We start from the raw sequence: 18,160 nt of genomic DNA on the forward strand, positions 1-18,160 counted from the left end.
CCAATCTATGATAACTGTTGTGTGCACATGAGTAATAACTATAATCTTTCTCCCCTGGGTGTAATGTTCTCCATAGATCTACTAGTCTGAGGTTTGCTAATTCTGATCTGAGTTTGCATGTGTCTGAGGGGGAAACCCCCAACTTACCCCCTGATGAATCACGTGCTGGGTCTATGCTGAGGTTAAAATCGCCTCCAAGAATGATATTGGATCCGTCTGCGAACTTCGCCAGTGTCCCCAACATCTGGATGCCAAACTGTTTCTGACCTTGGTTGGGGAAATAAGCATTTGCCACAGTTAAAGCATCATTATTCACCAATATCTTTAAAAATACAAATCTCCCATTTTTGTCTACTTCAGAAGATATGAATTTGTGGGGTAGGCATTTGTGGATGGCAATTGAGGTTCCACCCGCTTTTTTATTTGGATGAGGACTATGAAACCAAGTGGTGTAGTGACAGTGTTTGCATTTGGGAATTTTCGTATCTTGAAAATGAGTTTCCTGTAGGAGGGCTATCATAATTCTTTTCTTGTGTAGGTGATCAAGAATTTGTCCTCTCTTGGCCTTTTTGTTCAGCCCCCTCATGTTAAAAGAACAAAGGTTTAAGTCCGCCATCTGGTTTTGGTCTTGACAGGCCTTCTAGTGGGTCGGTCTGGGGGAGTGTGGGGCCTAGATGGGTGTTTGGTGGTAAGATGAGGAGAGAAAGTTGAGGAAAGAGATAGTAGTAGGTGAGGATGTGAGAGAGAGAAGGGGTCCGCCGAGTGCACCCTGTGCAGCATTAAGCTGCTGCGCATATTGAGTAGGTGAGCTACTGGCCTAATAATTGCCAGTATTTGCACAGAGTCCATTTGGTCACCTGCAGTGGGAGGCGTGAAGGAACAGCTGGTATAAGCTGTGTCCTCCCGCGTCCCCCCCAGGACTGGGAATTTTTTAATATGCAATAGGCCTCTGTAACAGGCCTTGTATGCTGACTCATGAGGCACCAACATTAGCATTAACATCAACAATAGCATAAAGGGAAACTGAACAATTTCTTAATCCACAAACTAGAAGTGGGGGGCGCTCAGTGGCGCTCAATCAAGCATGCAGCTAGCCAGAAGGGGAGGCAGACCCCGCACCATCTCAAGTCTGCCTTCCCCGCTGCCCCACCACGAGCCCCGCCGTGTCCCCTCCTCCTCTGATCCACAAAGTGAAAGGTGGCACAGAAAAAACTTTGCTACTGTAATCGCTGAGCTATGGCATGTAGAAAAAGTTAGTTAACTAGGGAACAATCATTCCTTATGGTCCGCGTGGTGGGGGTTGTTTCAGTAGGGTCAGAAGTTCCAAAGTCAAGTGGTTTCATCCGTCTCTCGCGTCGAGATCTTGATGGTATGGTTTGCCACTGTTCCTGGGCAGTAGGTGCTACCACTGTCGGCGTTTCCGACCAGTCTGGTAGTGATATCATTGGCAGATTTAGTGTGCCTAAAAAGTTCGGTAAGTCCCCTAAAGTGCGGAATGTGGCCATCTTCCCGTTCTTCCTGGCAGTGAGTGAGAAGGGGAATCCCTATCTATATGGGACTCCCTGGTTTTTCTGGGTTGTTAGGATCGGTCTCAAAGCCCCCCTTAACCGCAGGGTATGTCGGGCTACATCCTGCAAGAGCATGATTAGTTTGCCCTTGTATTTCAAGTCCCCTTTTTCTCTAGCTTTACGAAGAATTGTGTCTTTTATTTTGAAAAAGTGGATCCTACATATAATATCCCTCGGTCTATAGGGGTCAGTTGGCTTAGGACCTAAGGCCCTGTGGATATGGTCGATTCTCGATATGGCGCTCAGGTGGATAGTCTATCAACTGCTGGAAAAATGATTGCGCCCATGTTTCTAGATGTTGCCCTTCTATTTCTTCTGGCAGGCCGCGTATTCGCAAATTATTCCTGTGATTCCTGTTTTCCAGGTCATCAATATGCATGATAATGCCTGTAATTTGGTCAGCTTCTGCCTGTATTGCCTGCCTGTGTGTTTCTAAAATGGCCGCCGTGTTTTCCTGCGTCTCCTCGACCTGTAAGATTCTATGGCCCAGGTGCTGCATATCTGCATGTATCTGCTCCATGACATGTTTATTGGATGTTTCAAGTCTTTGGAAGAGGCTGTCCAATTCTGATCTTGTGGGTATGGCCATTATGCGGCTTTTCCAAGCCTCCTCTCCATCTTCTGCAGAGGGGGTTCGCACCCCTTTTTTCGATGCAGAGCCTGTAGTGTGGGGTTCGGGGTCTGTGGCCATGTGTATGGGCTGCTGTTCTCACCCTCCATGGGGACTGGGGCTGAGGGGGAGAGTGCATTGTGTGGGATGCATGGGCTGCTGCCCGCACTACTCACGTATCCCCTGCCTGCGGAGGTCACCGGCGCTTCCCCCTCCATCTCTGATCCACTCCTGGAGCCCTCTTTCTCCCTCTTCCTGGCGCCAGGCTGCTGGTCTTGTCCTTTTTCCCCTTGTGGGGACCTTCTGTGCCGCTGCTCGTCTCTTGCAGGAGCTGGCGCTGTGCTGCCTGACCCTGGCGCTCGTGCTCTCGCAAGAGCGGGCACCATCTTGGATTTTACTGGCGCTTCTGCCGGGGTTCCAAGAAACCTCTCCAAAGCACCTTTTCCTCCACCTATCGCGGGACCCTGAGTTCGCGGCTGCCTCCTCATTATTCCGCTGTATCCGTGGGTGAGTTTTGGCCGCTGCTGGGTGCCTCAGAGCAGCGGATCGGGTGGTGGACGCGGGAGCTCGCTCTGTGTTCGACCTATCCCACCATTAGCCAGGACATGCCCCCCCTCCAAACATATAAGGCTCAAAGTTCCATCTTATAAGCTCGCCCCACGATTTTTGGGTCCGTTTGAAGTGTTGAAGAGAATTAATTCTGTTTGTTACAGGCTGTGACTCCCAACCTCCCTACATATCCCCAACTCCTTCCATGTCTCTCTCCTCAAACCACTTGTGCTCAATAGATTTTTCAAAAATCCCAGACCAGATGCCTAGAGGAAGACCGTGGGGTTGTCCTTATCGGGATGAGTGCTCTGCTTGTAGGCAAGGATCTCCTTCTCCTGGTTATCAGTTCAGGGCAAGATACCTTCCCTAGTTTCCATCCATATACAGGGCTGTTCATCTGGTATCTTACCTCCAACGCTGGGGTTGGCTGTCAGCTGTGCTGTATCGGATCGTCACCTACCCGGTAGGTTGACACAGTTGTTCCACATCCACAGTCCTTACAGAAAATAGTCATGAGCATCAATCAAGACTAGTGAACTGAGTGAACCGAAACAGTCGAACACTGTTTTGGGTCGAATTTTTCTAAAGTTTTGTTAGGCACAAACTCAAACCTCAGGCTAAAATACTTCTTCTTCTCCTTCTTCCTTCTTTTAAAAAATAGGAAAAAGAAGAAGAAAGCATGCATGCAGTTATCTTCATTGTAGTTCATGGCAGCAGTGAAACAGTCGGCTGTTTCAGCATCTCAGATAAATTACAATGGATAGAGCCACATGCATGGTCTCTTCCTATGTGGACTGCGAACCACAGAGAAGGGGTCTTTCATTCTCCCAATAGGCCAGATTCATGGAAGTGGAGTCTGCAGCTGTCATTTATGGTGTATTGTTTCAATGTCTTTAATATTAGTGAGGGCTAATAAACCTTTTTACTGACCTCACTAATGGGCTTTATACCTGCAATACATAGGTAAGAAACAGCTAGCACTCGCATTGTATGGACCGGGATCGACCCCTGATCCCCCTCCATACAAACCCTAAAACTCCATGACGTCATTTTATGTCATGGAGTATTAACCCTTTCCAATCCAATTAGTATCCTGGTTTTCCTAAGGGGCGTACTCTTTTTCTGCCGTTATACAACGGCGCTATATGCTGGCTAAAGCTAGTACTGCATGAGATGACACATTGGATAGGCTCCGACAGCAGAGAGGCTGGCCATATACAGTAAGAGAACCCCGACGGACGTCTTCCAACATCTGAGCTGTACAGCCTTAAATCATAATGTCTTCAGAGGTCAGACAGTGGATTGGAAAGGGTTAAGGGCTTTAAAGAAAATGCGCAGAAGGTTAGAAAGACAAAAGAATGCAAAACAGAACAGTTCTAAAATAATGTAAACTGAAGCAGATGGAAGGAAACAGATAGAAATGCCCATTTTTAAAATTGATAACGGATATATTTACCAGTTCAGTTAAAAAACAGAAACTATAGTTTTTGTTTGAATTCCATTTCGCTATCTGTTCCACTTAGAAATAAAAAAAAGATCCGTTCAAAACTAAAATCAAAACGCTGATGTGAACGTACCTTGAGGACCGTTTCAGACAGGCGTACTGTTACACGTCCGTAATATGGAGCCGTATTACAGACTGTTACACATGACATTACAACCATATTTCACCAGCTTTTGATTTGTTTTTGCCCCCATATATTTTGTTTTCTAGTGAGAAAATACTGATCTGTATTTACACAATAGAAAAGAATAGCAATACAGAGGCAAATACGCAAAAAGTAGGTCATGCTGCATTTTAAAAAAACAGCCATGTGAATAGATACATAGATTTACATTAGCTCTACGGTCTCCAAAATACTGACCAACTATGGAGCTAATATAGGGTCATCTGATAGCAGCCTAATCTGTATATTGACCCTAGTGATTGTGTGGACAATAACTGATGTGAATGGTGATCTCTGTACAGCGCTGTGGAATATGTTGGTGCTATACAGTATAAGTAACATGAAAATAAAGTTACCGTAATAAAAAAAGTTATTACTCTGTGTAGCCCCTTTACTCTCTAGACAAGGACATATTACGTAGCTCACCATAAAAGAAATGCTCTTACAAGTGGAGGAAATGGGGCAGGGATTAGGTAGAGGACATCTCTCTATATGGTAAAAATGAATACATATATGTCCAATTCCTGACTCTTATGTGACACCTTGCTGACTGTAGGGAGTAAAGGCAGAACTTTTGGAGGACATGGGCTGCCATCTGAAAAGTCTCCTGGATAAAGCCATGACAAAAGCTGTGGAGTCATACACAAGGGAGGAAAAGACTACAACTGTTGGGTTCAAAAAAAGGTAAGTTGGATAAATAATGTCGCTTTCAATTCTGATCAGTCGGTTTTGGATCATCTGGGTCTATAGAGACCTATGGACCCGTTCAGCATTTGTCCCAGTAGGAAATCCCAACTCGGACAGAAATATACATTACTAAAAAAACCAGGAGAACAATACTAAACAATGGGGAAGGGAAATCTCACTCTATCATCGCCTTGACACAGGCGGCCCTAAGTTTAGAACCTGAAAACCAGTCTGTGCCTAGATGGAAAATGGTGTGAAAAAAGACAGATAATTATAATAGTTAGTTACAACAGTACTAGGTAGTAGAAGCACCACAGCAAGTCAAAAGTAAGAACACCAGGGACTTATCTGACAGAGATGGCACTTGGAGGATATTGACCAGACCGAAACTCCACCATGCAGAGGAATAACCAGCGTCCTGTGAAAGGAAGGGGGGAAATATATACACAACAATGATGGTTGATTGACCGGCTGGGGAAACAATTTCCTCACCAACCAATCAAACTCCACATTGGCAATTTGATGTTTTACACATTAGCAGCAGGTACTGATTGTCAGGGTGCTTGCACCAATGTCACAGTCACATGTGTCGGGCTGATGTCACGATGTCAGCCCTGACCTGCTTCCATGTTGTAGCTGTCATGCTGTGACAGTGTCAAAACTGTCAAGCTGTAATAATAGATTTTTTTTTTCTTTAATTTTTTTGTTGAACATTCTATCACTTAGATACACTGACTAGGCCTAATAATCCTGTGAACTAGACCACAAAAGGTGCAAGGTTTAACCATTCCCAGGTGTTCCTTGGGGGCAGGACTTAAATGTTCTGACTTTGGCATTCTGAATGTTTGCAAGCATGATCAGCATAAACAGATGATAGACCAACTCCCGTGGAATCCCACTGGCATGCCGTTATCACATCACTGGGGCACTGATGGATGACAGGGAGTCTCCTCCCTCTTTGCCATGACTAAAGCGGTGGGTGCACTCGGAAAGCATTGATGTGTCATTTCAATCATATCTGTGAATTTTTATTGCAGCTTATAAAGCGCAAATAAAGGATCTATATATCTATGTTTTACATCTACATTCCTGTGATGGTTTCCAATTTTCTTTCATTCTAATGGTCCAAAGCAAGGACTGTCTTATCTGGAATCAAAGGAGGGAAGTGTAGAAGTAAGCTAATCACTTAGATGCTGTGGTCACTGTTGACTGTGGCATTTGAGAGGTAAATGGTCAAGGTTGGAATTATCTTCGATCTTGACATTCGCAGCAGAGTATCAGCTTTGATGTAGGTCAAATGGCACCAAGGGATTTATGCCTTAATGACCACCCATACTTCTTTTGATGGCGGCCATTAAAGGGATTTATTCTGCAGCACCACTGGGGTAAGTGGGTGCTCGTAAGTTGGTGTTAAGATTACAGCCTGGCACTTGCTGTAACATCAGGACCTAAACTTTGGATCACCAGAATTTAACCTTTTACATGCCACTGTCAATACGACCACAGCATATTAACCATTTCCAATCCAATGTCAGGCCTGCCCCGACATCATCATTTCCCTCCACAGCTCCGATGTCGGGGCAGGCCCAACACTTCAGTGCAGGAGTGCATCTACACCCGATCATCAGACACATCGGATACACTCCTGCGCTGATCCTCATCAAGCACCCCCGAGGAGAAGGCAGAAAGGGTTTTTAACCCTTTCTGCCTTCTCCTTTACACATTACATAGCGCTCAATTAGCACTATGTAATGCAGAAAGATTCCGGACGGCGATCATGTGACCACCGGTGTTACCTGACTGTCGTCTTCCGCATTCTCCCTTCTGCCTCCTGGCCCGGCGATCATGTGACCGCTGGGTGCCACCTGACCCCAGCGGTCACATGATCGCCGAGTCGGGAGGCAAAAGGGAGAATGCGGAAGACGCCGGACAGGTAAGCAGGTCCCTCCACGGTGCAGTGAGCACCTGCACCCTCCTGAACTCTGTCAGTTCTGGAGGGTGCAGGGAAAATGTATTTTTTCTCATCCATTCTCCCCACCTCCAATTTATTTGGAGCTGGGGGAAATGGATGAGAAAAAATAAATGGATTGGAAAGGGGTTAAAGGCTGAAAGTGGGATTAGACTCCTTAAAAAAGTGTTTAAAAAAAAATGTAAATAAAATGGCAAAAACCTTTCCCGCTTTACTACGTAAAAAAAATAAAATAAATTTACATATGTAGTATCGATGGCAAAAATGGCTCATTTTATCTATGTCATCTTACAAAAAACAGAATAGAAAGTGATCAAAATGTCACATGGATCAACAAATGGTGCTATTAAAAAGTACAACTCTTTCACAGCGCTCTTGCCAAAAAAGAGAAATGTTATGGTTCTTTGAATGCAGCGATAAACCAAAAACTTTTTAAAGGTGTGAAAATAAAACTATATAAATTTAGTTGACGTAATTGTACTGCCCTGCAGAACTCATTGAACATGCTGCACGCTGAATAATGTTAAACATGCCAGAATTGCAGAATTTGTTAATATTGCCTCTAGAAAAAAATGTAATAAAAAGCAATCAAAATGTTATATAATCCCAAAAATTGGTTAAATAAAGACTAGAGATCATTCCACAAAAAAACAAGCCCCAATAGAGCTCTGTCGATGGAAACCTTAAAATGCTATGGCTCTTGGAATGCGGAAACACAAAAGCAAATCTTGGTATTGTGCTGACCCAGAGAATAATGTTACCACATTATTTATTCTGCACACTGAATGCCATAAAAATGAAATTTAAAAAACAAATGGCAGAATTTTTGAGTACATGTAATGTATTATAAAATACATTATATGTACTCAAAAATAATGCAATTAAGGCTTTTTTCACATGGGCAACGCCCCCCCCCCCCAATTTTTTTTTAGGGTAGGTCTTATTTTCGGGGAAACATGGTATGTATACATTAGTAAATAATGTTTTAATTATATTACTTTGATTTCTTAGACCCCATGAGCCAGTAGTGACAGAAAGAAAGAAAGTTTTTCATCATCGGGCATCCTTGCTGGAGTAAGTGTTATTTTGTCCAAACTTTGGAACAGTATTATTGTGTAATGTTAGTCCTTTCTATTCAATGATCCTTTTAAGACTTTTGCCTGGTACTGTTTTTTTTAATGGTACTGAAAAGTATAGTCTGCTACATTATACCTATGGCTTTTATGGAATTTTTTAAATAACGAAACGTAATGGGTGCTGATGTAATCTTGTTGGTTGAAAAGAAGAGACCACGATACAACATAGTAACATAGCATGTTAGGTTGAATGAAGACAATGTCCATCTGGTTCAACTTGTTTCAACCTTCCTGTTGATCCAGAGGAAGGCAAACCCCCCTCCCCAAGAGGCAGAAGCCAATTAGCCCCATCAGGGGAAAAATTCCTTCCCGACTCCATAATGGCAGTCAGAATAATCCCTGGATCAACCTCTGATAGTTCCTACCTGACTATAAGACCCAGATTAACAACCTGCTGGTCACCTAATGTCTATATCCTGAAATATCGTAGCGCTCTAGAAAGACCTCTAGCCCCCTCTTAAACTCCTCTATGAATTTTGCCATCACCACGTCCTCGGGCAGAGAGTTCCACAGTATCACTGCTCTTACAGTAAAGAACCACCTTCTGTGTTGGTGATGAAACCTGCTTTCTTCTAAACGTAGTGGATGCCCTCTTGTTTCCATCGCAGTCCTGGGTATAAACAGATCATGGGAGAGATCCTTGTATTGTCCCCTAATGTATTCATACATAGTTATTTGATTGCCCCTTAGCTGTCTTTTTTCCAGAGTGAATAATCCTAATTTTGATAGCCTGTCTGGGTATTCCAGTCCCCTTGTTCCATTTATTAATTTAGTTGCCCTTTTTTGGACCCCCTCAAGCACTGCTACATCTTTCCTGAGCACAGGTCTCCAGAACTGTACACAGTATTCCATGTGGTGCCTGACAAGTGCCTTATATAATCTTTAAATGCACCCCAAGACCTTATTAGCTTTTGCAGCAGCTGGCTGACATTGGTTGCTCCAGTTAAATTTACAATCTACTAGTACCCCCAGGTCTTTTTCCATATCACTTTTCCACAGCAGTACCCCATTTAGTGTATATTAGTGACATCCATTTCTCCTACCCATGTGCATAACCTTACAGTTGTCAATATTGAACTTCATTTGCCATTTTTCAGCCCAAGCCCCCAGTTTATCCAGGTCCTTTTGTGGCCATACATTGTCCTCCATTGTATTAATTTTGTATCATCTGTAAATATTGATATTTTGCTGTGCAGCCCCTCTATCAGGTCGTTGATAAATATGTTGAACAGAATGGGGCCTAGTACTGAACCGTGTGGCACCCCACTAGTGACGGTGGCCCATTCAGAGTATGAACCATTTATCACCACCCTCTGCTTTCTATCTCTGAGCCACTTCCTTACCCAGATACACACGTTTTCACCCAGTCCGAGCTGTCTCATTTTATATAGCTACCTATTATGCGGCATGGTGTCAAATACTTTAGAGAAATCCAGATATACGAAATTAATAGACTCTCCCAGGTCCAGCCTAGAGCTTACTTTATCGTAGAAGCTAAACAGATTGGTCTGACATGATCGACTACCCCCCTCCCCCCTCATGAACCAATACTACTGAGGAGTTATTCCATTGTTCTCCTTGAGGTATTCTAGGATGGCGTCTCTCAGAAACCCCTCAAATATTTTTCCAGTTATTGAAGTGAGACTTACCGGTCTGTAGTTTCCAGGCTCTATTTTGGACCCCTTTTTGTATATTGAAACTACCTTGGCAATGCGCCAATCCAATGGTACAACCCCGGTCTTGATAGTATCCATAAATATTAGAAATAGCGGTCTAGCTATCACTTCACTTAGGTCCCTTAGAACCCTTGGATGTATTCCATCTGGCCCCGGTAATTTGTCGATTTTAATCTTCTTTAACAGGCTCAGCACTTCCTCCTGTGTTAGGCATGCAATATTTTGCAGGGGGGTTCGTTTTATTCCGCTGCATCTCGTGTGACATTTCCTTTTCGTTTGTGAATACACTTGAAAAGAAACTATTTAATAGATTTGCCTTCGCCCCCCCCCCTATTGTTTTCTATGATCTCTCCTGTATTATTTGTTAAAGGGCCGGTGCTCTCAGTGCAAATCCTTTTGCTGTTAATATAATTCATCACCCAAATCATAGACATATATTATAAAGGGTAATATGGATTTGGAGGGGTGGCATTTTTATTGTGCAATTATCAACCGTGTATGCCAATGGCTGTAATTATCACTCCCAGTGTTATATGTATCTAATATAATGTCCCATCACGTTTACAGTGATTTGATGGAAATTGAACACTTGCGAACCATCTACCACATTTTTGTGGCTGCTTTCTGTGTTTTAGTGATCACCAAAACTGTTGTGGACTTTATTGACCAAGGGAGGTAAGTAAAGATTGTTGTTCCCAGTCTGCATTCAAACTATCCACTCATGCCATTGTAGCCCTGTTCTGGAGAAGTGTCTGTACAGAATGCATTGGGATATAGTGCACTGTGGAAGATGTAGTATTGATGTAGAGTTATCTGATTAAACTGCAGTTTACACCAAGTTAAACTGGAAAAATAAACTAAACAACATCAAGTAAAATTTATTTTCAGCCTAGTTAGTGCTGGTCTCTGTTTCAAAGATCTACTGGCCCTCAGAACATTACAACTTACTGGATTCATCATTGTAAGTTGCCAATCACGACAGCAACAGTAAGCAATGTCTCTACAAACTCCTGTAAGCTTGGACATCTTTGGATAAGGGCACTTGTGCCATCCAAAATACCCATAAGCTTCGGCATCTCCAGATAAGAGCACGAGTTACATTTCCACCCGAGCTTGGGCATCAATGGACAAAATCCCCTTTGCGATCTACAAACACCCATACGCGCAGGTAGCACTGGATAAGGGCACCTGTACCATCCATAAGCTTTGGTATTTCTGAACAAAGGCACCTGTGCCATTTACAAACATTATTACCATAGTGTGTAACTTGTTTAATGCTTTAATTTTTTTCTTTTCTTTCTTTTCTTAACTCATATACCGTATACATCTTTGTTTTCAGAGTCCTTTTTCTTTCCTTAGGCTAGTTCTGGAGTTTGAACTTCTGTTTTATGCATTTGGGCAGACTGGTACGGTGGTTTGGTCGTGGCTTTGTCTCTTTATATACACACTCCTGGTACCATACAAAGTGTTGTCTTTTTGGAGTTCTATGTATCCAAAGTCAAGACACAAGATTCTGCTATCTGCCTGTGTGGGAACGTTTCTGCTTGTGAGCCTGACGTGTGTACTCTGCGTATTCCCCGTGTATATAATAACACATTACCAGTTGCCCCCAGCATCAAGCTTAATTATCAGTCTGGAACAGGTGAGTTCAGTAACCAAGCCATCCTGAACCAGTAACCAGGTCCATCCTGAATCTTGTTTCACATATTTCCTTCTTGTGGCTACAGTGAAGGAATAATTTATTCCACCTTTCAAGAAATGGCCTCAATTCCCTCCTCTTGCCCACAAAGAAAATGTTTAATACTACTCTACACTGACGTACCAAAAGTCATGGAATAGCCACATGTAAATTGATTATGAGGTGACATTACCTCAGCTTGGGAACACCAACACTTGTATAAATTGTGAAGCATTATCTTATAGTGAGTACTAGACAAATTAGACCTTCCATTTTCAAAGATGTGCGGGCATTTAACATTCTTCGATCCACAGTGTCAAATGCATACTGTGAATACATCATTGAAGGCATTACCACCCACAGTGAACAGTGCAGTGGCCACCCACATGTGCTTAATGATCAACCAGTGGAGTGTGGCTAGAATTGTCAAAAAAAGAGTAGTCAGGATAGCCAGGAGTCATTATTGGGAAGTCTCGGTTGCAGTACAGTGCAGTGAGGTGGAAAGTGTAGTCAGATGGAAAGCCAGAGGTCAGCAACAGGAGGTCTTGGTATGCAATACAAATGGATGAGGCGGGAAGCGTAGTCAGATGGAAAGTCGAGGTCAGCAACTAATTTGCAGGAGAGGAGCAGGTTTAGGAGATGATGCTTGATTAAGGCAATGGAGCACAATAATCTTGCAAGGAGCTAGGGGAAGAGCCAGGCTTTTACAGGAAATCCTAATTAGAAGAAGGACAGAGCCAGAACAGGAAGGCAAGGACTAGGCAAGCAGGAATAAGGAACAAGTCTATGCAAGAGAATTTTACCAAAGACCTGAATGGCTCAACATGGAGAGCCGCTGGTCTGGGAACAGAAGGTCCAGGGTTCCAGTCCCAATGCACTGTGCAAGCTGGTGGTGGTTCCATACTGTTGTGGGGGTTCTCATAGCATCGGTTGGGTCCACTGGTCCACTTTTCACTGGTTGTTGACCATTTGCAGTCCTTCATGGACTTAATGTACCAAAAACATATTCTATTGTCCAGAGGAGCATTCTGAAGATTTCTTATAAAAAGCGTGGCCTGCATGTTTGCCTCACATGAGCCAAATTTATGAGATTTGGTGGAAAGGTCCATGCACACATGAGAACCTGCACCTACAAATACCACAGAGCTGGGGGTGGCTGTCCAGATGGCATGGCTCAACATCCCTCCAGACATCTTCTATCCATTTGTGAAATCAATGCCACATCGAGTTGTTGCACTTTCCTGGGCTGCAGAAAGGTCCTACTTCCTAGTTCCTGTTTCATGACCTTTGGCACATCAGTGTATATGAGGACTTTATATATAGGTAGTTGCTATATGTATTCTCTTAAATTATGGTTACACTTTGCATTATGATGCAGTACAACATTATTGACATACAGAATGTGAATGAGAATTTTACAAATGTCATCCACATACGTGTAACATCTGGAGGTGGACATAGCGTGAACTCGGCCTACTGTGGCTCTAAGACTACATCACCTCCTTACATTTTATAGCAGGAAAATGGATCCAAATGGATCTTGATTGTCCCCATCCTCCTAACCACCAACCACAGATTCCTTAGGGCACAATTATGTCAGTTATAGATTAGATTGTTAGTACCTGAATGTATGGTAGCAAGTGAATTACAGGAAAATGTTTTCCTTCTCTTGTTTTCTAGATTCGCTTCATAATGAAGAGTTATTCTTTTCTTAGAGAGACAGTTCCAGTTGTACTTCACGATGCAAGTAAAGGTAATTTCACATTCAGACCATCTGAGTGGCAACCGTAGTGGCAGGGCACATTATCCTGCTGCAAGAGGGCACTGCCATTAGGGAATATCGCTACCATAAAGGGTGTACAGGACCCAACATGGATGCCAGGACCCAACATTTACCAGCAGAACATTGCCCAGAATATCATACTGACTCTGCCAATTTCCCTTCCTACCATACTGTGTCCTGTTGCAATCTCCTCCCAAGTAAGACACATAAACACACACCAGGTTGTCCACATAATGCAAAAGGAAACATGATTTATCAGACCAGGCCGCCTTCTTTCATTATGCCATGGTCAAATTCTGATGTTCTGATGCTATTGTAGGCATTTGTCGGTGAACAGGGATCAGCATGGCTACTATGGCTGGCTCAGCGGCTACCCCGCCCCATATGCTGCGAAATTAAATGCACTGTGTGTTCTGATCCATGTCTATCATGTCAGCATTAAAGAAACCTGCCTAAAGCACTATCAACCAACTTATGGTGCTGTTAGGCGAGGTAAAAGTTGACTTGTAAGGTAGAGCACATGCAAGACTCTGAAAAGAGTCCGATTTTCATGCACCGCGCGATCTTCAGCGGGTAGTGGGTGAGTATAAAAAATATCTCATCCGACTCCCTGTCACCTCACCTAAAAGCACCATAAGTTAGTTTATTATGATGCTTTAGGGAGGTGACAGGGTTCATTTAAACTTTTCAGCAATTTATGTTACTGTACCTCCTTTGTGGAATAGTACTAGTCGGGTTAGCTTTTGCTCCATATGTGCACCAATAAGCCTTCAGAGTCCACAGCCCTATTACCAGTCCACCGGTTATCTTTCCTTGGACAACTTTTAGTTAGTACTAACCATTGTATACCAGGAACACCCTACAAGAGCTCCCGCTTTGGAGATGATGCTCTGACCCAGTCATCTATCTATCTATCACAACTTGGTCCTTGCCGCTCACTTTCTTACATTTTTGGTGGTTTCAACACTTCATCTTCAAGAACTGACTGTTCACTTGCTGCTTATTGTATCCCATACCTTGACAAACACCAATGTAATGAGATAATCAATGTTCACCTTCATCTGTCAGTTGTTTTGATGTCACGGCTGATCAATGTAGGTACCCTATACAGAGCCCACGTACTACTCCTCAGCAGTATATGTTGGGTTCGATATTACAGAATGTGTACAAGGCAGTTACATATGTTTTTGTGATTTGTAGTTTAATGATTTAACTTATCTTACAGAGAAAAATGCCCGCATACCTACACATTCCAGTTATCTTTATTTCCTCTTCTGCCCAACACTGGTTTACAGAGAGAGCTATCCCAGGTAACTCCGAAGACAAGTTCTGTTTAAGTCTGGGGGTCCTTTTATACAGTTTTGGAATATTAATAAGAAAAACAACCAAACGGTGATCTTAAAGGGAATGTCTAATGTATTTGATTATAATGTTATTCAGCACAACTCTGAAATCCCACAAACATTCTTACAAACACTTGTCTTCCCAATCATTGTCCCATGTAAACATACCTGCAATCAGACAACAAAAAGCAAATGCTGGATCGCTGCCTGCTCACATAATTTATGTGGGAAGAAAATGCTCGCTCGTTGGCAGCACATCACCCCATGTAAACAGGGGATGTGCCGATGCAGAATGCAAGTTACATGGGGATGAACAGTTGTATTAACAATCCTTTGTTCCCATTCTAGTGATCATCTGCTACATGTAAGCGGTATTAACAAGCTCTGTTTGACATGTTATATTATTGGTTGGTATTCATTAGTGGGCAGAAAATCTGCCCCATGTTAAAGCCTCCTCCAGCAGTACAAGAGAACTGTCATTAATGTTCATGCTCTAAAGATTACAAGATTACTCTGGTCATTTTGCCCCAATCTATACAGTAAAGCTGGCGATACACTTTAGATAGTTGTCAGCTGAACATGAAGGCTTATCTCCCAAGAACACAAGGATTGGCCAAGTAAAAATTTTATTGTCCTGCCCCATGATATCCCCCACTGGGGGAGAGGTAGAAAGCCACCTACACATTAGATTGTTTGTCAGTTCTAACGAAATTGCGGATTTGGCCAATATACTTCTGACAGTGCGTTTACACGGAATGATTATCATTCAAAAAATCGCTGGATCTTTCGAATTTGAATGATAATCGTTCAGTGTAGACACGGTCAACAATCGAACGATAAATAATCAGTTCACTTATAATTCAATATTGATTTCATGCAAGCATGAAAATCATCATTGGCTCGTTTGCTAACCATTCGGTTTAAAATACCCATCATTCAGTCATTCTCATTCACTGGTACAAGTGAGGTACATAAATCTGAGAGCAACAGTCTCTTATGACTGCTTTAGTGGTTGGTGTGAAAACTGGAATATTGACAGCAACGCTTTGAGTAGCCAGAATCAGCAAATGACACTGCATGACAGTATTGTATAGTGCCAGCGAGCCGCCTCCACAGTATACTGCTGGCCTTCATGTACACTGTCATCCAGTAGGACAGAGTTTGATGTCTGGCACAGCACAAGCTCAGGGCAAGGACTGATAAAAAAAGCAGAAGCTTAGTAATTATGGATGTACATTATGTAGTTGTCTCATCTTGGGAGATGTTAGTAACCTTGTAAACATTCAAAGATACAATGTCCGAAGTGTATTCTCTCCAGTTCATATAAAGTAAGACCTGTGTGACCTGCTTATGTTTTTGCTTCCACACAGAACTCCGTCCATCAGGTGGAAATTTGTGGCTAAGAACTTTGCCCAGGTAAGGTGCAGGTTAAAAGTGACCATAGACGGGAAGAGCTGTCTCTATTTCAATGTTATGATATATTTAAACCGTTAAGGACCAAGAACCATAAATTTACGGCGCTTGGTCCTGGCATCTAATTCCAGCCAATGGCAAAAATATGGTGCAGGATTAAAGCTCCTACAATGTAGCAAGAGCAGGTGGGGTCCTCGGCTATTAGTCACAGCCAAGGACTTGGAGGAGATGCCAGGCGCAGTTTTTAACAGCTTTTGCCTTCTCTCTTGCAGACTACATAGTGCACTATTTGATCCAGGCGATTGCATGACCACCGGGTGCCCCATGCCACAGCAGAGCTGAGGGGTCCTAGCAGACCCAAATCAGCTATGTTAGTGACTACTGTCACTAAAGAGGGATGTTTTCCCCTGTAAATTTGGCTCCTATGAATGCTCCAGTTACAGTGGAAATGTGCAAAATAAAAAAAAGACAATATGAATGATCCCCAGAGGTCTTATGTGACGTCATGAGGGATAAATAGATGTTACAAAAATAGCTGCAAAAATAAGTTAGAAAAAAGATCAGAATAAAATTAAAAAAATATACATTAAGAAGAAAATGACCCATTGCCAACACCAACCTAAATTGTGGCCCTTAATCCAAGACTATACAAATTATATATCAAAATGTGTGAAACAAAATGAGAAACCCATTGCCGTACTTTAATGTAGCGTAAATATACTAAGTTTAAAAACAAACAACTATACTTTCAAAAACTGTGTTTTTTTTTAGCCTTTTACCCCTAATAAAACTTAAAAACGGAAAAAAAATTTAAAGGCATGAAAACTGCAAAGGAACACATGTGGAATTAAGTATTAAACAAAAATGTGTTAAACAAACCAGACTATTTTAGATTGTTGACAGCTCTGCACACACTTGACATTCTCTCAGTCAGCTTCATGAGGTGGTTGTCTAGAATGGTTTTCAATTAACAGGTATGACTTGTCAAGAGTGAATGTGTGGAATTTCTTGCCTTCTTTATATGTAGAGGCCATCAGTTGTGTTGTACAGAGGTTGGGTTGGGACACAGTTCCTTAGTGTTCAGCTCTATTCAAATACTGTTTTAATGGCATTATATCAAGAACCACTTAAGTAAGTAAAGAGAAATGACAGTCCATCATCACTTTAAGATATGAAGGTCAGTCAATCTGGAAAATTTCATGCAGTCATGAAAACCATCAGACGCTAAGATGAAACTGACTCTCATAAGGACCTCCCTAGGAAAGTTAGACCAAGAGTTACCTCTGCAGCAGAGGAGGCATTCATTGGAGTTACTGCAAATTACCAGGACCTCAGATTAGAACCCACATTAATGCTTCACAGAGATCAACTACCAGATGCACCTAAATATCAACTGTTCAGTGGAGTCTACAAGAATCAGGCCTTTATGGTCAAATTGCTGCAAAGAAGCCAACTTCTGAGGAACATCAACAAGAAGAACAAGAGAATTGCTTGGACCAAGAAACACAAGGAATGAACATGCAACAAATGGAAATCTGTACTTTAGCTTGATGAGTTAAAATGTCAGACTTTTGGTTCCAACTGCCAAGTCTTTGTGAAACGCAGAAAAGCTGCATGGTGATCTACATGTGTGGTTCCCACTATGATGCATGGAGGACGAGATGTGGTGGTGATTTGTTGGTGATTTATTCAAAATCCAAGGCACAGTTAACCAGTACGGCCACCACAGCGTTCTGCAGCAACATGCCATCCCATCTAGCTTGCACTTAGTCGAACCATCATTTGTTTTTTAACAAGACAGTCAATCCAAACACACCTCCAGGCTACATAAGAGCTATTTGACCAAGAAGGAGAGTGGTGGAGTGCTGCATCAGATGACATGGCTTCTATAATCACCTGACCTAAACTCAATTGAGATGGTTTGGGATAAATTGGGCCATAGAGTGAAGGAAAGACAGCCAACAAGTGCTCAAAAGCTTTGGGTACGTCTTAAAAACTGCTAGAAGACGATTCCTGGTGATTACCCTATGAAGCTGATTAAGAGAATGTCGAGAGAGTTCAAAGCTGTCATCAAAACAAAA

At 42.5% G+C, this 18,160-nt stretch overlaps 1 protein-coding gene across 1 annotated transcript in view; it reads left to right on the plus strand.

Moving 5' to 3' along the window:
• Nucleotides 1–18,160, plus strand: part of LOC136583093 (sterol O-acyltransferase 2-like) — a 78,718-nt gene that overhangs the window by 34,652 nt on the left and 25,906 nt on the right. The window contains exons 4-10 of the mRNA XM_066584222.1: nt 4,951–5,078; nt 8,062–8,124; nt 10,430–10,537; nt 11,222–11,504; nt 13,221–13,293; nt 14,549–14,633; nt 16,037–16,082. Coding sequence (XP_066440319.1) covers nt 4,951–5,078; nt 8,062–8,124; nt 10,430–10,537; nt 11,222–11,504; nt 13,221–13,293; nt 14,549–14,633; nt 16,037–16,082 — 786 coding nt within the window. The remainder of the gene's footprint in view (nt 1–4,950; nt 5,079–8,061; nt 8,125–10,429; nt 10,538–11,221; nt 11,505–13,220; nt 13,294–14,548; nt 14,634–16,036; nt 16,083–18,160) is intronic.

This window comes from Eleutherodactylus coqui, chromosome 1, assembly GCF_035609145.1.
Source record: "Eleutherodactylus coqui strain aEleCoq1 chromosome 1, aEleCoq1.hap1, whole genome shotgun sequence".
Classification (NCBI taxonomy): domain Eukaryota; kingdom Metazoa; phylum Chordata; class Amphibia; order Anura; family Eleutherodactylidae; genus Eleutherodactylus; species Eleutherodactylus coqui.